General features: G+C 40.9%; 1 protein-coding gene across 4 annotated transcripts in view; it reads left to right on the top strand.

The window, feature by feature from the left end:
• Window positions 1-24,341, top strand: part of mrps5 (mitochondrial ribosomal protein S5) — a 79,703-nt gene that overhangs the window by 24,990 nt on the left and 30,372 nt on the right. For all 4 annotated transcript variants that reach the window (XM_066696881.1, XM_066696879.1, XM_066696882.1 and 1 more), the window contains 2 exons: window positions 14,861-14,986; window positions 20,052-20,285. In XM_066696881.1, the coding sequence (XP_066552978.1) occupies window positions 14,861-14,986; window positions 20,052-20,285 (360 nt within the window). The remainder of the gene's footprint in view (window positions 1-14,860; window positions 14,987-20,051; window positions 20,286-24,341) is intronic.

The raw sequence follows: 24,341 nt of genomic DNA, 5'->3' as shown, positions 1-24,341 counted from the left end.
GCATTTCAAAAAAGTTATGAATTGATTTGTATGTTAATGAGTGAAATAAGTATTTGACCCCTTCGACTTAGTACTTGGTGGCAAAACCCTTGTTGGCAATCACAGAGGTCAGACTTTTCTTGTAGTTGGCCACCAGGTTTGCACACATCTCGGGAGGGATTTTGTCCCACTCCTCTAGGCCACTCCAGGACCTTAATGTGCTTCTTCTTGACCCACTCCATTGTTGCCTTGGCTGTGTGTTTTGGGTCATTGTCATGCTGGAATACCCATCCACGACCCATTATCTATGCCCTGCCTGAGGGAAGGAGGTTCTCACCCAAGATTTGACGGTACATGGCCCCGTCCATCGTCCCTTTGATGTGGTGCAGTTGTCCTGTCCCCTTAGCAGAAAAACACCCCCAAAGCATAATGTTTCCACCTCCATGTTTGACGGTGGGGATGGTGTTCTTGGGGTCATTCCTCCTCCTCCAAACACGGCGAGTTGAGTTGATTCCAAAGAGCTCGATTTTGGTCTCATTTCACCACAACACTTTCACCCAGTTCTCCTCCGAATCATTCAGATGTTCATTGGCAAACTTCAGACGACCCTGTATATATATATATTATATATACACTCACGTAAAGGATTATTAGGAACACCTGTTCAATGTCTCATTAATGCAATTATCTAACCAACCAATCACATGGCAGTTGCTTCAGTGCATTTAGGGGTTTGGTCCTGGTCAAGACAATCTCCTGAACTCCAAACTGAATGTCTGAATGGGAAAGAAAGGTGATTTAAGCAATTTTGAGCGTGGCATGGTTGTTGGTGCCAGACGGGCCGGTCTGAGTATTTCACAATCTGCTCAGTTACTGGGATTTTCACGCACAACCATTTCTAGGGTTTATAAAGAATGGTGTGAAAAGGGAAAAACATCCAGTATGCGGCAGTCCTGTGGGCGAAAATGCCTTGTTGATGCTAGAGGTCAGAGGAGAATGGGCCGACCGATTCAATCTGATAGAAGAGCAACTTTGACTGAAATAACTTCTCGTTACAACCGAGGTATGCAGCAAAGCATTTGTGAAGCCACAACACGTACAACCTTGAGGCGGATGGGCTACAACAGCAGAAGACCCCACCGGGTACCACTCACCTCCACTACAAATAGGAAAAAGAGGCTACAATTTGCACAAGCTCACCAAAATTGGACAGTTGAAGACTGGAAAAATGTTGCCTGGTGTGATGAGTCTCGATTTCTGTTGAGACATTCAGATGGTAGAGTCAGAATTTGGCGTAAACAGAATGAGAACATGGATCCATCATGCCTTGTTACCACTGTGCAGGCTGGTGGTGGTGGTGTAATGGTGTGGGGGTTGTTTTCTTGGCACACTTTAGGCCCCTTAGTGCCAATTGGGCATCGTTTAAATGCCACGGCCTACCTGAGCATTGTTTCTGACCATGTCCATCCCTTTATGACCACCATGTACCCATCCTCTGATGGCTACTTCCAGCAGGATAATGGACCATGTCACAAAGGTCGAATCATTTCAAATTGGTTTCTTGAACATGACAATGAGTTCACTGTACTAAACTGGCCCCCACAGTCACCAGATCTCAACCCAATAGAGCATCTTTGGGATGTGGTGGAACGGGAGCTTCGTGCCCTGGATGTGCATCCCACAAATCTCCATCAACTGCAAGATGCTATCCTATCAATATGGGCCAACATTTCTAAAGAATGCTTTCAGCACCTTGTTGCATCAATGCCACGTAGAATTAAGGCAGTTCTGAATGCGAAAGGGGGTCAAACACAGTATTATTATGGTGTTCCTAATAATCCTTTAGGTGAGTGTGTGTGTATATATATATATATATATATATATATATATATAATTAGTATGTCTAATGTGTCTGTTTCTTAGGTTTTCTTTGCTGCAGTTCGATATGTCCCATGCAATCCAAGCTGCTAATCAGTATTTCTTCTCAGAGTTCCTTGGAAAAACGTTCAACCTTTTCTCTGGACTCCACTTTGTTTGCTGTAATTTTTAAAGTCTGATCTTTGAATTTTTATTTTCCTTTTAACTTGGTCGGGTGAGTGATTGACACCCATCGAAAGAAGCCTTCTGTGATCGCTTCTAGTTATATCCTTATACACTGCAGTGCTCGTAAACTTCCTTTGCTTTCTTTTTTAACTTTATCTTCCATCCCCATTTTAAACAGTGCTTTAATTTAATTGTTACCTCCAAACCCGGCTTTTGAAATTGTACTGTTCAGCTCAATATTATTGCATTTCAGATTTCATAGTAAAATGCTGGTCTTGTTTTTAAATGCATTGATTTCAATGGAAACCTGCTTCGGTTAAAATAATATTGTTTTCATGCTAAATTTGGATAAGTGAATAAAGTTACTCTGGTCCCATTCACAATTTCAAAACGCATTTTACACCTGAAATGTGAACGGGTGTGTGAAATGAAATGTGATCAGTTTTGTCCTGTTTCTTGTGGATTGGTATGACATTTGCTGTTCTAAGTGTCATTTGGAATATTTGAGTTAGTGGCCTATAAATAATTTCCCTCATTTCTTTAAGTACTGTTGGAAATGCACCATCTGGCCCAGGTCCCTTTAGTACCTCCTCTTCATTTATCCTGATATCTCTTAGGGTTTGACTGAACTGATTGTTAACCTGTTAATATGTGTATGTTATATGGCTCTATAATAAGTGAATGCACTCATGGTTATATATGCTCATGTGAAGAATGTATGAAGGGGGTGAATTGTGTCTGTGTAAGGCATTGCAGCATATCTTTGCCTATGTCAGTGTTGCTGTTGCCAGGTGTACAGTGTAGCTTTACTGTCCAAATGTCCACAGACATGCTGCATGCTATTAACTACGTTTCCTATGTATGTATTGCCATTCTGTCCAAATAAAAAAAGACTTAGGAACTTGTTCTGGTGCAGCACATATACGACCATATATAAAAACAGTCCCATTGTTGACTGTGCACTGGAATGTCACTGTCCAGGAGCTGTACCCTGAAATAGTGCTGTGCGCGGAGTTAACGCCACCCTTTTCAATGTGTTATTTTGCACGTCACAAACCAGTTTTCTATGAATATAGCAAGAATCACGCATAATATCATCCACTCCCCCCATTTTGTGCCTTGCATACAATTAAAGGGTGAAAGGTGCAGGATGGATTGTTGCATTTTGTTTGTGCCGACTTTGAATAGGGCTAATCATGCACATTTTTGCATGATAGCCATTTGTGCCACGCAAACCAGATGAATATCTAGCCCTGTATGCTGTAGCTCTTCAGTACCAGAGCTGCAGATCCCTGTTGTGTATCAGTGATTGTGTTCACTTTAATATTTCTATATATTAGGACTTTTTTGATCGGTTAATCAATGGGCATTATTTTTAAATAAGTGTAACAGTCTTTAAGTGTTTGTGCCACACAGTAATACTTTAATAAATACTAGGCATTGATATTACAGTATAAGAACGCTGAACAAGAATGGTAATATAATTATAATTGCTACAGCAAACTGATGTTTTGCTCAAAAATTATAAACTACTCACACTGCCCTTGTAAGATAAGCATTGCTTGCAAATGAAACAGAAAACCTTTACCTTGTCTACATTTCCTTCTGAATCCAAACTGTAGTTTTCCCTTTAGCGGCTTGTAACCCCCCAGTTTGTGTGTGGATACTGTACTGTAGCTCTTGTGAATTGATATTTTGTGTGATTTGCCTTTATAATTTAATACAGGAGGGCTGAACTGTTAAGTTTGACCGATTAATTTGAATTACTCTGTGTTTCTGAATACACTCTGTATACTCGTTCTTGACTTTTCCTAAATATATGTTTTAAATATGCCTACGGTGTTTAAGCTGTATAAACACAAATCAAGTTCAAGTCGCGATCTCTACATCACCTGTCTACAGTCTTTTATATGCTTGAAAAACAAATGCATTGTATAGGATTACAAGTGTCTTCTTATCACTGTTGCCAGATTGAGTGGACACTGAGAGTGATTACACCGCAAAATGTTTCATTTATTTGTTTTGACTGTGCAGTGTATCATTTAGAAAAGATAGCACGTTGATGTTATTTATACCAATCATTTTAATGTTTTATGTTCATGTTTCTATTGAAAAACCTTACTCAATTTGTGCTAGTTTTATTTCGATTGTTTGCCTTTCATTATACCACAGTGTTTAAAGAGCTATTGGTAAAAATTTGCAGTTTTGGCTTTTGTAGGTAGTTTGAAATGTCGGCGCTTCTAGTGTTAACCATATAATCAGTCCAAATCTGCTTGATTTAAATAGAGAAAATATTGATCATCAATCAATTCATTAGTTGATTAATAGACCCGATTAATCAAGGTAGCCCTACTAATTATACATTAATTTAATTAAAATGCTACTATCAAAGAACAATCAACATAGCCACAGTCTCTTTGTTCAAGAACACTAAAGTTACTGACTGGAAACAACCATTTGAAAGTTATTTACTCTCATCAGTTTGAACAGACAATCAGTGTTAGGTTTAATTGGTGCATTCTAGCTTAGGACCTAAGCAATTATTATTATTTCTTGGCAGACGCCCTTATCCAGGGCAACTTACAAAATATAAGTGCAATACAAAGTGCAAGAATACAGTTCAGTACAAGGCATAACACATAGCAAATTCAAATTGACATAATACAGTGCAATTCAAGGCATAATACATTTTACAAATTCCAATTTACACACGTGAATACAATAAATGAGATCTTGGATTTTAAAAGCCAAGTGCAGACAAGATGTTAGGGCACAGTCAAGGGCCACGGGAAAGGGAGCATAGGGGAAATCTGTATGGGGAGACGAGGGTCGGAAGGTAGCTTGGTGCAGTGTGGTAGAGACAGTGGTAGGTGAGGGCCCATGTCTTGAACTGAATGTTTGCCGGTACTGGGAGTCAGTGGAAGGAGCGGAGCAGTGGAGTAGCATGTGTGAATCGGGGCAGAGAGAATACCAGATGAGAGTTCTGGATGAGCTGGAGCGGGCGGGTAGTAGTTGCAGGCAAGACTGATCTTGGAGGAGAAGACAATCATCTGCAATGAGAGATGAGGAGGGGGGGCAAAGAGGGAGGAGAAGGTGGAGTAGAGTTTGTGGGGGTTGATGACAGTGGATTCAAAGAGTGATTGGAAGTAAGACTTCTTTACTGAGATGAGTGAGGAGGAGAATGTGGACAGTAGAGAGTGGTGGAGTTCGAGGGCAGCTGGGAGTTTGGACCTTTTCCACTTCTGTATAGCGGCACGCAGACTGGATTGGGTTGAGCGGAGAACGGAAGAGATCCAAGGCCTAGGAGGGGAGTGACAGACAGGACGAGACATGAGATGACAGAGAGAATCAAGGGAGGAGGTGAGGGAGGAGAACAAAGAAGAGGTAGCATAGTTGACGGACAGATGGGAAAAACAGTCAATGGAAGGTAAGAGAGAGAGCAGTGGAGGGGGAGAAGGAGCGGAGATTACGGCGGAAGGTGACAGAGGGAGTGGGTGGGGTGGGAAGGGAGGGGAGAGAAAGGGAGAAAGAGATTAAGTGGTGGTCTGAGATGTCCATGGGTGTCATGGAGAGTGTTGAAGTGGAACAGCCTCTAGAGAAGATGAGGTCTAGCTGGCGGTCAGTGAGTGGGGGGGATGGGGAGAGAGAGAAGTTTAAAGAGTGAAGAAGAGGAAGAAATCCGGCAGAGTGGGAGGGGTTGGAGAGGTGGATGTTGAAGTATCCCAGGAGGATGGTAGGTGAGGACAGCAAGGGGAGGGAGGAGAGAAGAAAGTAGAGTTCATCCAGAACCGGGAAGACGGTTCTAGAGAACTAGAAGAAAGAGGTGAGAGGGAGAGGCAAGATCCACTGCATGGAATTCAAAGCTCTTAGTCGTAATAGAGGAGAGAAAGGGGGGGAAAGAGAAGATGAAAGAAGGGGAGAGCAGGAGCCCTGTTCCTCCTCCCCGCCCATTATGACAGGGGGAGTGGGACAGGACAAACAGAGAGGATAGGGTGGCAGGGGTGTTTGAGTTCTCAGGGGAGATCCATGTCTCTGTGAGAGCGAGGAAATCCAGAGAGTGGTGGGAGGGAAAAGCGGAGATGAAGTCAGCCTTGTTGGAAGCTGAGTGGCACTTCCACAGGCCTCCAGTGAGGGGAATAGAGGGGAGGTAGGAGGAGGGGAGAGGCAGGGAGATGAGGTTAGAAGGATTAGGGAAGCAATGGCGTGCAAGTGCACACCGAGAGGAAGGAGAAAGCAGGACAGGAATCTGAGAGATCGTCAAGACTTTTTGCTGTTGCTATGCGGCATCTCCTCGAGTCCCTGCCCTTTGTAAGCATGGCCCTTCAGAAGGGGGGCACTGAGGCTGCTGTCGCTGACTACTGTAGCAGAGGTCCAAGGGGTTGTTAAATACTCCCCCTGTAGCTAATTGGGACAGTGCACATCTGTGTTGCGTTGAATGACACATGGCTATCGTGATGGCACAATCCCTCCCAGGCAGGACTGCTAAACAAACAATTTATGTCAATACAGACAAAGACCGTGCCAGACACAGTGTAACCACTTCTGAATTACATAAAATGCGTGTCAATCTAAGGACAAAATGCATTAAGTCAGTTGCTAATTTACTAACAGTCGCTGTCGTTACTACAAAACAGGTGCAAGATAAAGCTAACTCTTAGCTAAACAAGTGACCATGTAAACAATCGATGCATCCCTTCGCTAAACTTAGGAGACACGTGAAAAACTATATTTAACTGGGCTTAGCTAGGCGACTCCTCTGCTGGCAATGTTTAAGATTCTCATTTTAGAGATGGTGAGGTGAGAGTATTTTGAGGACATCACTAGGAAAACAACAAGATTGCTGCCTCTCACCTGTACTCTACTGTGTCTGTCTGTGGCAACTTGTAAATACTTCTGTTTACCTCTTGGTCTCAACAGCTGCTTTAAGTAGCTTTTGTCTACCTGCCACCAGTTCACACCTAACTGGCCCCACCTGGTGCCTCCTGCAACAGAATTCCTGCTAGTCCTTGACTAAATCACCTTTCAGTGAACATTTGTGACTGTTCTCCACTTAAATGTATGTTGGCAATTTCTTACTGGAATTCACAAAATTAATTTAACATAGACAGACAATACCTATTAATAAAAATAAAGAAAACTTGACAATTGTATTAAATTTGATAGTCTAAGAACATAAGAACATTTACAAACAAGAGGAAACCATTCAACCCATCATGCTCATTTGGTGTCCATTAATTACTAAGTGATCCAAGGATACTATTCAGTCTATTTTTAAATGTTCCCAAATTTTCAGCTTCTACCACATTGCTGGGGAGTTTGTTCCAGATTGTGCCTACTCTCTGTGTGAAGAAGTGTCTCCTGTTTTCAGTTTTGAATGCCTTGAAGCCCAATTTCCATTTGTGTCCCTGGGTGCGTGTGTCCCTGCTGATCTGGAAAAGCTCCTCTGGTTTGATGTGGTCGATGCCTTTCATGATTTTGAAGACTTTTAATCAAGTCTCCTCTGTTCCAGGGTGAAAAGGTTCAGTTCCCTCAGTCTTTCCGAGCAGGACATTCCCTTCAAACCTGGAATAAGTCTGGATGCTCTTCTCTGAACTGCCCCTAGTATGGACGGAACACCATTCTTCCAAAAGATATTCCCTCATTTGGTGTTTTGATGATGATGATGGTGGTGGAGAGAGCTGTCTAACACACCGGTCCAAAATCTCCCATAGGTGTTCAATTGGGTTGAGATCTGGTGACTGTGAAGGCCATAGCATATGATTCACATCATTTTCATACTCATCAAACCATTCAGTGACCCCTCGTGCCCTGTGGATGGGGGCATTGTCATCCTGGAAGAAACCACTCCCATCAGGATATAAATGTTTCACCATAGGATAAAGGTGATCACTCAGAATAACTTCGTAATGATTTCAGTGACCCTCCCCTCTAAGGCAGGGATGTCAAAGATATGGCCCGCCAGCAGGTTTCATCTGACCTGAGATGTTTGCATACAGTTATTATCAACTATGTGTCAGGGTTTTTCCTGCATAGAGGAAGTTTTGGTGCCCCCCAAAGAGGTTTTAGTTAGTGCCAAAGGAAAATCACCAGCACCAAAATGATAAGAATTGAAAAAAAAATTGCATTTCAAAGCTTCTCTGAATGTGTTTAAGGTCCACCCCAAGCGTTCTACGTCATATTACTCTAATCCTGTCTCCCATAGGTGCTCAACGCTGTCACTCCCGAAAAGCACAGGTCTGTAGCTTTCGAATGAGCCTAGTTACGCCATTTTTGTTTAAGCAGTGCCGAGATACTGGCCCTTTAAGAAACACATGTTTTTTTTTGTGTGGAGAGAGCGGGCCGCACTCCATGCCCTGTTACCAAATTCCTGTCACTCATTGGCCAGCGGATCTATCAGTTACTTACAGGCAGGGCTGTAGCTTTCCAATGATACCAGACACGCCCATATCCGAGCAGGCTAGGGTGTGCGGAGTAGAGGTCTTCACAGGTCCAAAAATGTGCGCCCGAACCCGAAGAGACCCGGAAATGTGCCATCCGGAACCGACCTAGACCCGTCCATTATTTGAAAGTTTGGACCCGGACCCGTGCAGAACAGAGAAATGCCGTAAGTGTACTACCCGGAACCGACTCGGACCCGTCTATTATTTGAAATCTGGACCCAGACCCGCCCGGGACACACAGACCCGATTGAACCCGATCGGCACAGATCCCACAGCTAATTGCTATTAACAAGTTCATTTACAAGTTGTGAAAATAAGACTTTGTGTCTTACCTAATGTAAGGTTAGTAGCCTTCTCTCCTGTACCTGACCGTGACGCATACAGTCCATCCTCCTTGCCAAGAAAGTTGGTAAAATAACATCCATATTGTTCCTCTCTTGCTGATTGAAAGTGCATGTATAATCCACTCATTATTTCAGCCTCTAAAGTCCACTTGCTGTCACGGTGGCGGAGGACAAGACTTTGCAGCTTTGCAGTTTTTTTGTATCTCGCATAATATGATAACTTCCACTGTTTTCCCTTTTGAACTATAATTACGATTGCTCGTTCAGTGCCATGGCCGCTGACGTTATCATTACTAATTTGCTGTCATCTGTGCTCTCTGACGTGTCTGCCATAGATTTTAGATATACAAAGTGAACAAATTCCAACCACTAGCAGGGGATAAAATTACCTTTTTTGGCCACTAGCCACTGTGTCTGGTAGAAGGAAAAAACTTACCAGCCACTTGGTATTTTTACCAGCCAAAGGCAGACATCACCAGAAATACATGAGGGTGTATAAATGTGTCGTGAACATGTTAAAATATGACATTTATTCAAGTAATTAATCAGTCAATATCAAAAGCTAATCGCTCACCTGTATAGACTAGACAGGTGCATATGAGGGAAAAGGAACGGATAGAAAAACATGCTCCCGCACATTTTCTACTTGCAAGTGTTATAAGGTCTTTGATCAAAACATCGCATTCTATTGAATTATAACACTTGATAGTAGAGACTGTGTGCGGGAGCATATTTCACATATCAAATAACATGGCAGCTAATGGGGATCGTTATAATCACACTAAACTAACACATGAGACGGGGTGTTATATGGTGACACATTGTCGCCTTGACTCCTCTTCAGTGCTACTCCCTTCTCTGGGTTTCCACGTGTCAAAAGTCATTACTAATTCATTACAGTTTTATAAGGCCCTTAAAAGTCCTTAAAATTCATTGTTTTTAAGCTAACATGTAAAAGTCTGTCTCTCTCTCTCATCTGCACTCTGACCACTGCTCTTGCACCAGCACATAACCTGACACCTGCCTTATCAGCTGAGAGCGCCAGGGCAGAGAGAGGTCCTTTGGATTGGGTAAAAAATATCATCTCTAGGAATGATGACAGACAGTGAAGTCCTTTCCATTGGTCAATACCATGCACGCCAGCAAAGACGCAATGCAAACAAACCGCACGTTTCTCTTCAGCAGAATCTCCGCTACGCAGCAAAACATGCATGTTTCATCGTTTCCCCATAAATTAATACGTCGTAATTGATGAATACTTATGTAACACAACAACTTAACTTGTTAATGCATTTTTACATAGATATTTAATTATTAGAAGAAGTATGGCAATGGCATAATAGCAGCAGACCTGTCAACTCTCGTATTGTTATTGTTGCCGACATTATCACAACTTTTTATTGTCACAATTTCAAATTAACTATAAAGGTTGTGAATATTTGTTTATAAAAGAATATTTTGCCATTACATCTGTACCTGACCGACCAATATGTTTTTCTTTAATTTTTATACATTTTCATTCAGTTGCCAGTTTAGCAATGTGAGCTGCTACGAAAATGCCTTAACATTAGCGTCCTTGTGGCAATGTGTTCCGGTCACAACAGTGAAATACAAAATGTATAATGTATACGGATGATGGAGGCCACTGTGCTCATTGGGACCTTCAATGCTGCAGAAATTTTTCTGTACCCTTCCCCAGATCTGTGCCTCGATAAAATCCTGTCTCGGAGGTCTACAGACAATTCCTTGGACTTCATGGCTTGGGACCTTATATAGACAGGTGTGTGCCTTTCCAAATCATGTCCAATCAACTGAATTTACCACAGGTGGACTCCAATCAAGTTGTAGAAACATCTCAAGGATGATCAGTGGAAACAGGATGCACCTGAGCTCAATTTTGAGTGTCATGGCAAAGGCTGTGAATACTTATGTACATGTGCTATTTTTGCTTTTTATTTTTAATATATTTGCAAAGATTTCAAACAAACTTCTTTCACATTGTCATTATGGGGTATTGTTTTTAGATTTTGAGGAAAATAATGAATTTAATCAATTTTGGAATAAGGCTGTAACATAACAAAATGTGGAAAAAGTGAAGCGCTGTGAATACTTTCCGGATGCACTGTATTAAATTTTATTAGATTAATCGTGTTGGCTATATAATGTTAATGCTTCATACTGTTGTTTTCTCTGGGATTTTAAATATATATATATATCACAAATGTATTTAATTTAACCCAGTCAAATATAGACTTTTCCTGGCTTTTGTGGTGTGCAGTGAACGACTCATTCTTTCCAGTTCAAGTCTATCTAACCTGTCCTGATTCGGGCTGCATTGGTTCAATCACTGAATCATGAAGGAAATGAATCGATTCACCAAACTGAACTGAATCAAATGAATCGAGTCACTAAAAAGAATCGAACTGCCCATCACTACCAACCACAATATCTCAAAATTAGCGCCGACGCCAATAATGCACTTCGGTTTACGTCATCTGTCAAACACCAATATGGCGGAATAAATAAAAGAGCCAATCGTCAATTGGTAAAGTCATCACGTCGCTCGGATATTACACACAATGTTAAACAGACCCGGGACCCGAAGTACAAGAATGGGACACAACTGGCTGACCGTTTAAAATATGGACCCGAACCCGAACGGGTCCCGGGTCGGGTCCCGGGTCGGGTCCCAGGTCTTTGGGTTCGGGTGGACCCTTGAACACCTCTAGCGCAGAGCTGTGTGTTTGTATGAGAGCTCACAGACCGCAATATAGGGAAGGCAGAATAGCCGTGATTCACAGACTGAGCAGAAAGACACGATACAGCAAGAAAACCAAAGTAGAAAAATTGAATCTGACACAAAACATAAAACACCTTACCCTTCAGAAACAGATAATAGATGACAAGTCTGTTTACAGCACTGTGAAAGCCACTGACAGTGCTAGAATAAAACACCATGGCAGTGTGCTGGCTGGTATGAGTTACTGCATCAACATTGACAGGAGCTGTAAAGAATAGCATGTGCCTATGTAATGCCTAAAGTGACGATATTCAAAAGCCAGATGTTCTGTTTCCCTTTTTAGTATTATTCTTTAGTTGTATATAGTTATTCTGGTTGTTGGTAGTCTAATATACTGCTGTGGCCTTGTCAGATCCTTTTATTTAGTTAATAAAAAGAGGAGGGTGAAATGCACTGACTGCCTCCCCTCTCCCAACCCCACACCCCTCTCCCTCAAACCCACTCCCCTCCCCCCCTTACAATGAATACAATTATATATATATATATATATATATATATATATATATATATATATATATATATAAAATTTTCTTTTTCTTTTTTTTTTTTTTTAATCAGTTTTGTTAATGGGGTTTCATTTATTCAAGCATGATGGACATTATTTTTTATCAAAAACATGTTTTTGATTGTTGTTGTTTTTTTTTATTTATAATGATATCAATATAATGTATATCTTAAAATGTCATTGTGAATTACAATGTCATTTCTCATTGCTATATTTGATTGTGTTTTTCTCACTGGGGTCATGTTGTAATTTCAGTTGTCAGAAGGGGTCGCATTGCACTGGAATACTGCAATAAAAAGAGAACCCAATGTTACAATATATACTTAAGTGTAGAATATACATTTGAGAATATTATGCTACATTAGTCAGAGCCTATGTAGAATGTTGTGTACAGTTTGGTTTGCCACATTACAAGAAAATTATTTCTTGCTCTGGAATAGTTAAACGATTTTCCCACACATTCAGTTAAAACTAACAAATGCTTTTATCTAGAATGGAGATAATTTAAGTATTTCAGATTTTGATGAAATCAACCCAGACTTATTCACAAGCCAAAGTAACACATGATATAGATGACTTAAGTTGAAAGTTGTGGGGGACGGGAACAAATTAGCCACCTATGTTGCTGAAGCAGACACTCTAGGATCCTTCAAGAAATTGCTTCATGAGATCCTTAGATCAATTAGTTATTAGCAATTAGTTAGTGAGGGAAAATAATATTTGATCCCCTGCTGATTTTGTACGTTTGCCCACTGACAAAGAAATGATCAGTCTATAATTTTAATGGTAGATGTATTTTAACAGTGAGAGACAGAATAACAACAAAAAAATCCAGAAAAACGCATTTCAAAAAAGTTATAAATTGATTTGCATGTTAATGAGGGAAAGAAGTATTTGATCCCCTATCAATCAGCAAAATTTCTGGCTCCCAGGTGTCTTTTATACAGGTTACGAGCTGAGATTAGGAACACTCTCTCAAAGGGAGTGCTCCTAATCTCAGCTCGTTACCTGTATAAAAGACACCTGTCCACAGAAGCAATCAATCAATCGGATTCCAAACTCTCCACCCTGGCCGAGACCAAAGAGCTGTCCAAGGATGTCAGGGACAAGATTGTAGACCTACACAAGGCTGGAATGGGCTACAAGACCATCGCCAATCAGCTTGGTGAGAAGGTGACAACAGTTGGTGCGATTATTCGCAAATGGAAGAAACACAAAATAACTGTCAGTCTGTCTCGGTCTGGGGCTCCATGCAAGATCTCACCTCGTGGAGTTTCAATGATCATGAGAACGGTGAGGAATCAGCCCAGAACTACACGGGAGGATCTTGTTAATGATCTCAAGGCAGCTGGGACCATAGTCACCAAGAAAACAATTGGTAACACCCTACGCCGTGAAGGACTGAAATCCTGCAGCGCCCGCAAGGTCCCCCTGTTCAAGAAAGCACATGTACAGGCCTGTCTGAAGTTTGCCAATGAACATCTGAATGATTCAGAGGAGAACTGGGTGAAAGTGTTGTGGTCAGATGAGACCAAAATCGAGCTCTTTGGCATCAACTCAACTCGCTGTGTTTGGTGGAGGAGGAATGCTGCCTAAGACTCCAAGAACACCATCCCCACCGTCAAACATGGAGGTGGAAACATTATGCTTTGGGGGTGTTTTTCTGCTAAGGGGACAGGACAACAGCACCGCATCAAAGGGACGATGGACGGGGCCATGTACCGTCAAATCTTGGGTAAGAACCCCCTTCCCTCAGCCAGGGCATTGAAAATCGGTCGTGGATGGGTATTCCAGCATGACAATGACCCAAGAAACACAGCCAAGGCAATAAAGGAGTGGCTCAAGAAGAAGCACATTAAGGTCCTGGAGTGGCCTAGCCAGTCTCCAGACCTTAATCCCATAGAAAATCTGTGGAGGGAGCTGAAGGTTCGAGTTGCCAAACATCAGCCTCGAAACCTTAATGACTTGGAGAGGATCTGCAAAGAGGAGTGGGACAAAATCCCTCCTGAGATGTGTGCAAACCTGGTGGCCAACTACAAGAAACGTCTGACCTCTGTGATTGCCAACAAGGGTTTTGCCACCAAGTACTAAATCGAAGGGGTCAAATACTTATTTCCCTCATTAACATGCAAATCAATTTTTAACTTTTTTGAAATGCTTTCTTCTGGATTTTTTTGTTATTCTGTCTCTCACTGTTAAAATACACCTACCATTAAAATTATAGACTGATCATTTCTTTGTCAGTGGGCAAATGTACAAAATCAGCAGGGGATCAAATACTTTTTCACCTCACTGTATATGTCATTTCATTTTTAACATTTCTTGTTTTTGATAACATAAAGATTTTAACAGGATTCTTCTATCCCCAATTTTCTTTTGGCATACTACCAGTGAATTTTTTTTTTTTTTTTAACCGTTGTTTCCAAAGAAATAGGCTACTCTGACATTACAACTCAAATAAGATTCCATAGTTGAACATTTATAGTTTTGCAGATTTTACATGTGTTGTTGTGAATTTCTGGTTGCCTGCAAATATGTAACTGTAACAATCCAAGGCTAACCCATGCACACCCAGTCCAGGCAATGATTAGGTCAGCTGCCCCTTTGGAAAACCCTGGTCTGTCGGCTGTGACATAGGTCAGATGGGAACCAGAGCTTTCTGTGCTTACCTTTTGGTTAGGGATAATTGCTTCATTAGGAAACAAGTTTAAAATGAACTCTTTAATGGTGTTGTCTCTGTTCCCTGCAGTGACTGCTGAGGAGCTATGGCGGGGGGTTTTGGCTGAGACTGGAGCTGGGGCACGTAAAGGGAGAGGGAAGAGGACTAAGAGAAAAATGAAGAAAGATCTCAATAGAGGGCAGAGTATCGGTGAAGGTAAGTTTGAGTTTGTGATTTTTTCTATTCCCTTTTAAAAAGATCAGCTCGGCTCAAAACTCAGCTCTTGGATGAGCTTGTAATAGAGATAAATGTACTCCTGCAAGGTGGGAAAGGAACACTCAAGGCCTGTTTTAATTAGAATAATGCCAAAGTAGTTTATTCAGCAATTACATAGTGCTCTGTAGATGGCAAATCGGGAAGACATGTTTAAAGTTTTTCCAAAGAACATACTATGATATAGAAGATTACTCCCTTGGTTTGCTGAGCAACTACAGTGTATGCATAATTATTAGGCAAGTCGGTACTCTGATTATTTATTATTTCCACGTACAGTTTACAAATTCCAAACCATATCAACCTAAATAATGAGTGGGTAGAATCATTTTTAGGTGATATAATTGCTTCATGAAAGAGGGTGGAGCTTAAAGTGATAAAAACCTCATACTCAGGTCTGCATAATTATTTTTCATCACAGATAAAATGGGCAGAAAAAATGATCTAACTGAGGCTAAAAACTATTGAGGCGTGATCACCACACAATCAAACGCTTTGTAAGTAATAGTCAGCTGGGTCACAAAAAACGTGTAGAAAAGATGCAAATTAAATGCAGAAGACTTGCAAATAATGAGACATTAAGCCTCCAGGAACCCTTTAGCCTCCAGTGCAACCATTTTTCAGAGCTGCAAATAAGAACATAAGAAAGTTTACAAATGAGAGGAGGCCATCCAAAGATCCTATCCAGTCTATTTTTAAATGTTCCCAAATTTTCAGCTTCAGCCATATTGCTGGGTAGTTTGTTCCAGATTATGACAACTCTCTGTGTGAAGAATTGTTTTCCATCTTGAATGCCTTGAAAACCAATTTCCATTTGGGTCCCGGGTCTGTATGTCCTTATTCTATTCCTCCCATAGTGTAATTATAGTGGACATTTTTGTTACCTGCATGTAATACCTTGCACTTGTCCACATTGAATTTCATCTTCCAGGTGTTGGCCCACAACTGAATATTATATAATGTATAAGTCCCTTTGAATAACCTGTGCTGCCGAGATTTTGTGCTGAGCCACCTATTTTAGTATCGTCTGCAAATTTGACAAATTTGCTAACTATCCCAGAGTCCAGATCATTAATATAGATTAGAAAAAGCAAAGGCCCTAATACTGGTCCCTGTGGTACTCCACTAACAACCTCACTCCAGTTAGAAGCAACTAATAAATTAGTAAGACATGATCTGTCTCATCTAAACCCATGTTGACTATCTCCAAGAATATGGTTTTCATTAAGATGATCCTCTATTTTCTGTCTAATAATTCTTTCCAACATTTTACAAGTAGTGCAGGTGAGACTGATTGGTCTGTAATTTCCTGGCTCAGTTTTGTCCCCTTTCTTGTGGATTGGTATGATATTTGCTGTCTTCCAGTCAGTTGGCACATCCCCTGTTCTAAGGATCATTTGGAATATTTGAGTTAGCGACCTAAAAATAATTTCCCTAATTTCTTTAAGTACTGTTGGAAATATACCATCTGACCCAGGTGATTTGTTTGTTTTTAATTCTGCTAGTCCCTTTAGTACCTCCTCCTCATTTATCCTGATCTCTCTTAGGGTTTGACTGGACTTATTGTTAACCTGTGGCATGTTCTGTTTTTTCTTTTGTAAAACTAAACCTTCCTGGAATTATCCAAAGTACAAGGTTTCAAGAGCTCAAGGGCATTGCTAAGGTGAGGAAGGCAGAAACATGACCCCCACTGAATATAATACATAAGCTGAAGCATCAAGAATGGGACATGAAAAAGCTTAAGACCTAAAGGTTTTATGGACAGATGAGATGAGAGTGACTCTTGATGGACCAAATGGGTGGGCCCATGCCTGGATCAGTAATGGACACAGGGCACCAATTCAAGTCAGGCGCCAGCAAGGTGCGGGTGGGGTAATGGTGTGGGCTGCTATCATTAACCATGAGCTAGTTTGACCTTTTTGGGTTGCAGATGGTCTGAAAATCAGCTCCTAAAACTACTGCCAGTTTCTGGAAGACATGTTCATCAAACAGTGGTACAAAAATAAGTCAGTCAAGAGATATTTATGCAGGACAATGCTCCATCGCATGCGTCCAAGTACTCCATTGCTTGACTAGCTTTCAAAAATTACCAAATAATGAGCTGGCCCCCTTGCTCACCTGATTTAAACCCAATTGAGAACTTGTGGGACCTTCTCAAGCATGAGATTTACAGGGAGGCAAAGCAATACACATCTTTGAACAACACCTGGGAGGCTGTGGTGTCTGCTTCAGCTAAAATTGGTCATGAACAAATCAAGAAACTGACAAATTCTATGGATGGGAGGCTCATGAAAGTCATTGAAAAGAAGGGTGGCTTTATTGGCAAATTAACTGCATGGAATGAAAATGAAAGGCCCAAATCTGTTTGTTTAGTTTTATGTTATTTTATACTTATTATTTCTTAAACATACTTGTAAATGTATTCAGTTTGAAAGTAAGTGGAGAAATAATAATTTGTAATTTGTTTTCCTAATAATTATGCACACTAAGATTTAAGGAAATTCTTGTATTTCCTCCTGAAAAAGACAAATCTCACTTTTTATTTCTACATTCAGTTTTGATGCAAAATAAAGTTTTGGCTTCACTGATGGCATTGTACCTGTTCTACTGTTTGTTTGTTTTTTTGACAAATAATAATTGCCTAATAATTCTGTATTGAAGCAATACACATTCTTGCTGCAACAGTAATACAAAGAGGATATATTTGGCATCTAGACAGGGCATTGTCCCATATCAGCTTGCAGATGTGTGTTTGTGTGTGTGTATATACAGTGAGGGAAAAAAGTATTTGATCCCCTGCTGATTTTGTACGTTTGCCCACTGACAAAGAAATGATCAGTCTATAATTTTAATGGTAGGTGTATTTTAACAGTGAGAGACAGAATAACAACAAAAAAATCCAGAAAAATGCATTTAAAAAAAGTTATAAATTGATTTGCATGTTAATGAGGGAAATAAGTATTTGACCCCTTCAACTTAGTAATTGGTGGCAAAACCCTTGTTGGCAATCACAGAGGTCAGACGTTTCTTGTAGTTGGCCACCAGGTTTGCACACATCTCAGGAGGGATTTTGTCCCACTCCTCTTTGCAGATCCTCTCCAAGTCATTAAGGTTTCGAGGCTGACGTTTAGCAACTCGAACCTTCAGCTCCCTCCACAGATTTTCTATGGGATTAAGGTTTGGAGACTGGTTAGGCCACTCCAGGACCTTAATGTGCTTCTTCTTGAGCCACTCCTTTGTTGCCTTGGCCGTGTGTTTTGGGTCATTGTCATGCTGGAATACCCATCCACGACCCATTTTCAATGCCCTGGCTGAGGGAAGGAGGTTCTCACCCAAGATTTGATGGTACATGGCCCCGTCCATCGTCCCTTTGATGCGTTGCAGTTGTCCTGTCCCCTTAGCAGAAAAACACCCCCAAAGCATAATGTTTCCACCTCCATGTTTGATGGTGGGGATGGTGTTCTTGGGGTCATTCCTCCTCCTCCAAACACAGCGAGTTGAGTTGATGCCAAAGAGCTTGATTTTGGTCTCATCTGACCACAACACTTTCACCCAGTTCTCCTCTGAATCATTCAGATGTTGGCAAACTTCAGACGGGCCTGTACATGTGCTTTCTTGAGCAGGGGGACCTTGCGGGCGCTGCAGGATTTCAGTCCTTCACGGCATAGTGTGTTACCAATTGTTTTCTTGGTGACTATGGTCCCAGCTGCCTTGAGATCATTAACAAGATCCTCCCGTGTAGTTCTGGGCTGATTCCTCACCGTTCTCATGATCATTGAAACTCCACGAGGTGAGATCTTGCATGGAGCCCCAGACCGAGACAGACTGACAGTTATTTTGTGTTTCTTCCATTTGCGTATAATCGCACCAATTGTTGTCACTTTCTCACCAAGCTGCTTGGCGATGGTCTTGTAGCCCATTCCAGCCTTGTGTAGGTCTACAATCTTGTCCCTGACATCCTTGGACAGCTCTTTGGTCTTGGCCATGGTGGCGAGTTTGGAATGTGATTGATTGATTGCTTCTGTGGACAGGTGTCTTTTATACAGGAAACGAGCTGAGATTAGGAGCACTCCCTTTAAGAGAGTGCTCCTAATCTCAGCTTGTTACTTGCATAAAAGACACCTGGGAGCCAGAAATCTTGCTGATTGATAGGGGATCAAATACTTATTTCCCTCATTAACATGCAAATGAATTTATAAGTTTTTTGAAATGTGTTTTTCTGGATTTTTTTGTTGTTATTCTGTCTCTCACTGTTAAAATACACCTACCATTAAAATTATAGACTGATCATTTCTTTGTCAGTGGGCAAACATACAAAATCAGCAGGGGATCAAATACTTTTTTCCCTCACTGTATATGTATATATATATGTATATATATGTATATGTATATATATGTATATGTATATATATGTATATATATATGCTTTAGTATTCAAACATAGTCAGTTTCTGTTAACAACAAAAAAACTAATTCCATGTGATTTGAACGTTTGGAAAAAAAATCTAGTTCTGGTTACTAAACGAACCTTTGAACCTTCTAAGCCTTAGTTAATATACTTCAATTTTCTTAGATTTAACAAAGCTGTTTAATATGACTTTGGTTCAATGTTCTTGATTGCATCTGAGAGTTCTTGAATTTGAATCCACATGTCTTCACGTGTTTTTGCAAAAAATATGCGGTCATCAGCAGATCGTAGGTATTTCAAATAAGTGCTATTTAACTTTTTTTTTCCTGTCCTAGTCCAAAGTTGCTGCAGAGTTTTGAGTTTCATTTAACCTCCTTTACATATCATGTTCTTGTCAGTGTCTTGGTGGTGTCGGGTTGTTCATTAAGTATTGTTTTAGATAACCAACATTTAACCTCCATTACAGACTCTTTACATTAGTCTGCTGCTCAGCTAGAGAAGTATCATATGGGAAACCATGAACAAGCTCATATAGGTTTGTGCTTGAACTCACATATAATTAATTTAGGGTGGAAAAAACAGTATATATTTTTTTCCCAGGACGTGGTGGTTTCCTGTGGCCTGGTCTGAATGCACCAGTGGTAAAGAGTGGCACCATCCAGGCCATCACCAAGAGGGAGCAGGCTGCCCAGGATGAGCTACGGGCCGAGATCATCCGACAGAGGGACGAGTGGGACAGGCGCAAGAGGATGAAAGTAAAGAGGGAGCGCGGCTGGACTGGAAACTCCTGGGGTGGGATCAGTCTTGGGGCCCCAGACCCTGGGCCCAATGGAGGTAAGAGCTTGTGCTCCCTATTTACTCTACCTGATGCAGAGAGACTCACGTGGAAGGAGACAGCCACAGAAAGAAGTATGTAGGCCGGTGTGCTTCATTTCCAGTCCTTCACAGATAGTGTCCAGTCTTGTTTTAGCCAAAATACATACGATTTAGTCACACTGTCTGCATTAATTTAAGTCAAATCAATGCACCGTCCTAACATTGGCTGTGCCCTGTGTGAGTGCATTTTGAATAATGTTTTCTATGCAAACCTGCCTATACATTTTCATAGTGTAGCCAGCAATACTGTTGCAGACAAGACTGCTGGAAGCATATTCATGTGGTTTTCTGGAATTGATCATATCGGATGTTAAGACCTATCACCAAATTTTTTATAATTAGGCAGTAGATTTGATCTTGACACTTATGCATGCTCAAATGCAAGCACATGATTGTACAGTGGCCAGTTTTTTAATTGTTGTGGCATTTAGAGCTATCTCTAGTGTTTTAGGAGAAAATACATCTCTGAGGGTCCAGGTCCCTCTTCCAGACGTGTAAAAGAGAAAATGAAGATCAGAAAGTCATGCATAGCGGTAAAAGTTAATATTATGTCAACACATGATTGCCTTGTGGATGAGCACTGGCCTAAGGACAGGGCTCTGTGGCACTCACTAAATTTCAGATAGATATGAGGGGCGTTTGTTTCTATTTATCTGCACCTATTTATCTGTTTATTAGATTTAAATCAACCCAGAACAGGACTTGAGGATTTATGTTTTGTGATAACATCAATGATCCCCTCCAATTTGGGTGGAGATCATTTATTTTATAAGTGCCAACCCTTTTCCAAAAAAACAAATTGTTTATAAATCCAGTATGTTTGGAGGCACAACAATTTGCCACAGTGGTTTAGAGGTGGTATCCTGCTTCTGTATTCATCCCCTCTGTGTTGAACTTGAAGAACAGCAGCAGGGGGGGTAGGGGGGAGGTCAGAGAGCTCTGACAATGGGAGATGTTCCACTAAGGAAAGAAAACAAAGGGAAACTGCTAGTAGGAAAGTCTTGAAGTGTTTGTACCTCAATGCCAGGAGTATAAGGAACAAGATGTTAGACCTAGAAGCCACAGTGCTGGCATGTGACTATGTTGTTGTAGGAGTGACAAAAACATGGCTTACAGACAATGATGGGGATGAATACAAGTTGAGAGGATACACACAGTTTAGGAGGGACAGGCAAAATCGAAGAGGGGGTGTGGTAGCATTATTTGTGAAAAATGACATTGAAGCAGGAGAACTCAAATTAGATCCCAGTAACAGAACAGAATCTTTGTGGGTCAAACTGAACAACAGATCTGGAGGTTTAGTGGTAGGAGTGTGTTACAGACCACTCAACTCAGATATTCAGCAAGATGTTGCATTGTACAGTGTAATCAGGAGTGCATGTAGCAAGGATGTGTCTGTTATAATGGCGGATTTCAATTTCCCAAACATAGACTGGGAAAGCCCAGTTGGGACTACAGAAGCAGAAATAGAAATGGTTGAGATGGTAAATGACTGCTTTCTAACTCAGTTTGTCAGGGAACCAACCAGGGAGAGTGCATGTATTGACTTGATCTTTTCAAATGACCAAGATAGAGTCAGGGGAACAGTAGTTAGAGAACCAATGGCAAATTGTGATCACAATATGGTTAGCTTTGAGGCATTCTTTCAAAAAACAAGGTCCAAGTCTAAAACAATGGTCTACAATTTTAGAAAAGCAAACCTTGAAGGTACTTAGAAGAGGTAGACTGGAGCACACTGGATACAGATTCAGTTGAAAATGGATGGTTATATTTTAAGAATATACTACTTGAGGCTCAGGAGCAATTTGTACCAAAACTTAGCAAATTGAGGACTAAAAAACACTGGCCAAAATGGTTTAATAGAGGTATGCAAAAAAATATCAAGAGAAAGAAAATGCTGTATAGCACATACAAAAGGGATGGTGACGAAACAAAATACATGGAATATGTTGAACTGCAAAGAGATCTTAAGAAAGGGATCAGGAAAGCAAATAGGGAAATAGAAAGAAACATAGCTCTTGGAGCTAAAACCAATGCAAAGAGCTTTTTTCAATATTACAACAGCAAGCGGTCAATAAAGGAGGAAGTGAAACAGATAAAGGGCAAAAATGGAGGTATCTTGGAAAATGAACAAGATTTTGCAAATGTTCTAAATGAGTATTTCACAGAGGTTTTTACAAAAGAAAAAACAGATGACATGCCACAGGTTGACAATCAGTCCAGTCAAACCCTAAGAGAGATCAGGATAAATGAGGAGGAGGTACTAAAGGGACTAGCAGAATTAAAAACAAACAAATCACCTGGGCCAGATGGGATATTTCCAACAGTACTTAAAGAAATGAGGGAAATTATTTATAGGCCGCTAACTCAATTATTCCAAATGACACTTAGAACAGGGGATGTGCCCACTGACTGGAAGACAGCAAGTGTCATACCAATCCACAAGAAAGGGGACAAAACTGAACCAGGAAATTACAGACCAATCAGTCTCACCTGCATCACTTGTAAAATGTTGGAAAAAATGATTAGACAGAAAATAGAGGAGCATCTTAATGAAAACCATATTCTTGGAGATACTCAACATGGGTTTAGATGAGGCAGATCATGTCTTACTAATTTATTAGAATTTTTTGAACATGCAACTGCAGTTGTAGATCACGTGAAAGCATATGATATGATATACTTAGATTTCCAAAAAGCTTTTGATAAGGTTCCACACCAAAGACTGATCCTCAAATTGGAAGCTGTAGGCATTCAGGGTAATGTAAGTAGATGGATTATGAACTGGTTGATGTATAGGAAACAGAGGGTGTCAATTAGAGGAGTCACTTCTAACTGGAGTGAGGTTGTTAGTGGAGTTCCACAGGGATCAGTACTAGGGCCTTTGCTTTTTCTAATCTATATTAATGATCTGGATTCTGGGATAGTTAGCAAACTTGTCAAATTTGCAGATGATACTAAAATAGGTGGCTCAGCAGATACAATCTTGGCAGCACAGGCTATTCAGAGGGACTTAGATAATATTCAGTTGTGGGCCGACACCTGGCAAATGAAATTCAATGTGGACAAGTGCAAGGTAAAACATGCAGGTAACAGAAATGTCCACTATAATTACACTATGGGAGGTACAGATCTACATGAAGTAACGCATGAGAAAGACCTAGGAGTCTATGTGGACTCCTCACTTTCTCCATCCAAACAATGTGGGGAAGCAATAAATAAGGCAAACAGAATGCTAGGATATATTGTCAAAAGTGTAGAATTTAAAACAAGGGAAGTAATGTTAAGACTGTACAATGCACTAGTTAGACCTCATCTGGAATACTGTTTACAGTTCTGGGCACCACACTTCAATAAGGATATTGCTGCTCTAGAGGCAGTTCAGAGGAGAGCAACCAGACTTATTCCAGGTCTGAAGGGAAAGTCCTACTCGGAGAGACTGAGGGAACTGAACCTTTTCACCCTGGAACAGAGGAGACTACGTGGGGACTTGATCCAAGTCTTCAAAATCGTGAAAGGCATCGACCACATCAAACCAGAGGAGTTTTTCCAGATCAGCAGGGACACACGCACCCTGGGACACAAATGGAAATTGGGCTTCAAGGCATTCAAAACGGAAAACAGGAGACACTTCTTTACACAGAGAGTCGTCACAATCTGGAATAAACTACCCAGCGATGTGGTAGATGCTGAAGGTTTGGGAACATTTAAAAATAGACTGGATAGGATCCTTGGATCACTTAGATATTAATGGACACCAATCGAGCATGATGGGTCGAATGGCCTCCTCTCGTTTGTAAACTTTTTTATGTTCTTATGTTCTTACGACTGATTCAGGGGCATCAGTGATACTGGCAATGGCAGATCATTGGTGGGTTTGTGCCAGTGTTGTGAAAACATTGCGAGTGAAACTCCAGGTCCAAATGGCACTGAGTGCTTTTACTCTACTGATCAATACGCGATTGCTATTGCACAGTACAGAATGCAGTAGCGCAGCACACAAATTAATTAACA

The sequence above is a fragment of the Amia ocellicauda genome, chromosome 23 (genome assembly GCF_036373705.1).
Source record: "Amia ocellicauda isolate fAmiCal2 chromosome 23, fAmiCal2.hap1, whole genome shotgun sequence".
NCBI lineage: Eukaryota > Metazoa > Chordata > Actinopteri > Amiiformes > Amiidae > Amia > Amia ocellicauda.
The sequence above is the reverse complement of the archived record's forward strand: the minus strand, read 5'-3'. Positions and strand labels throughout refer to the sequence as shown.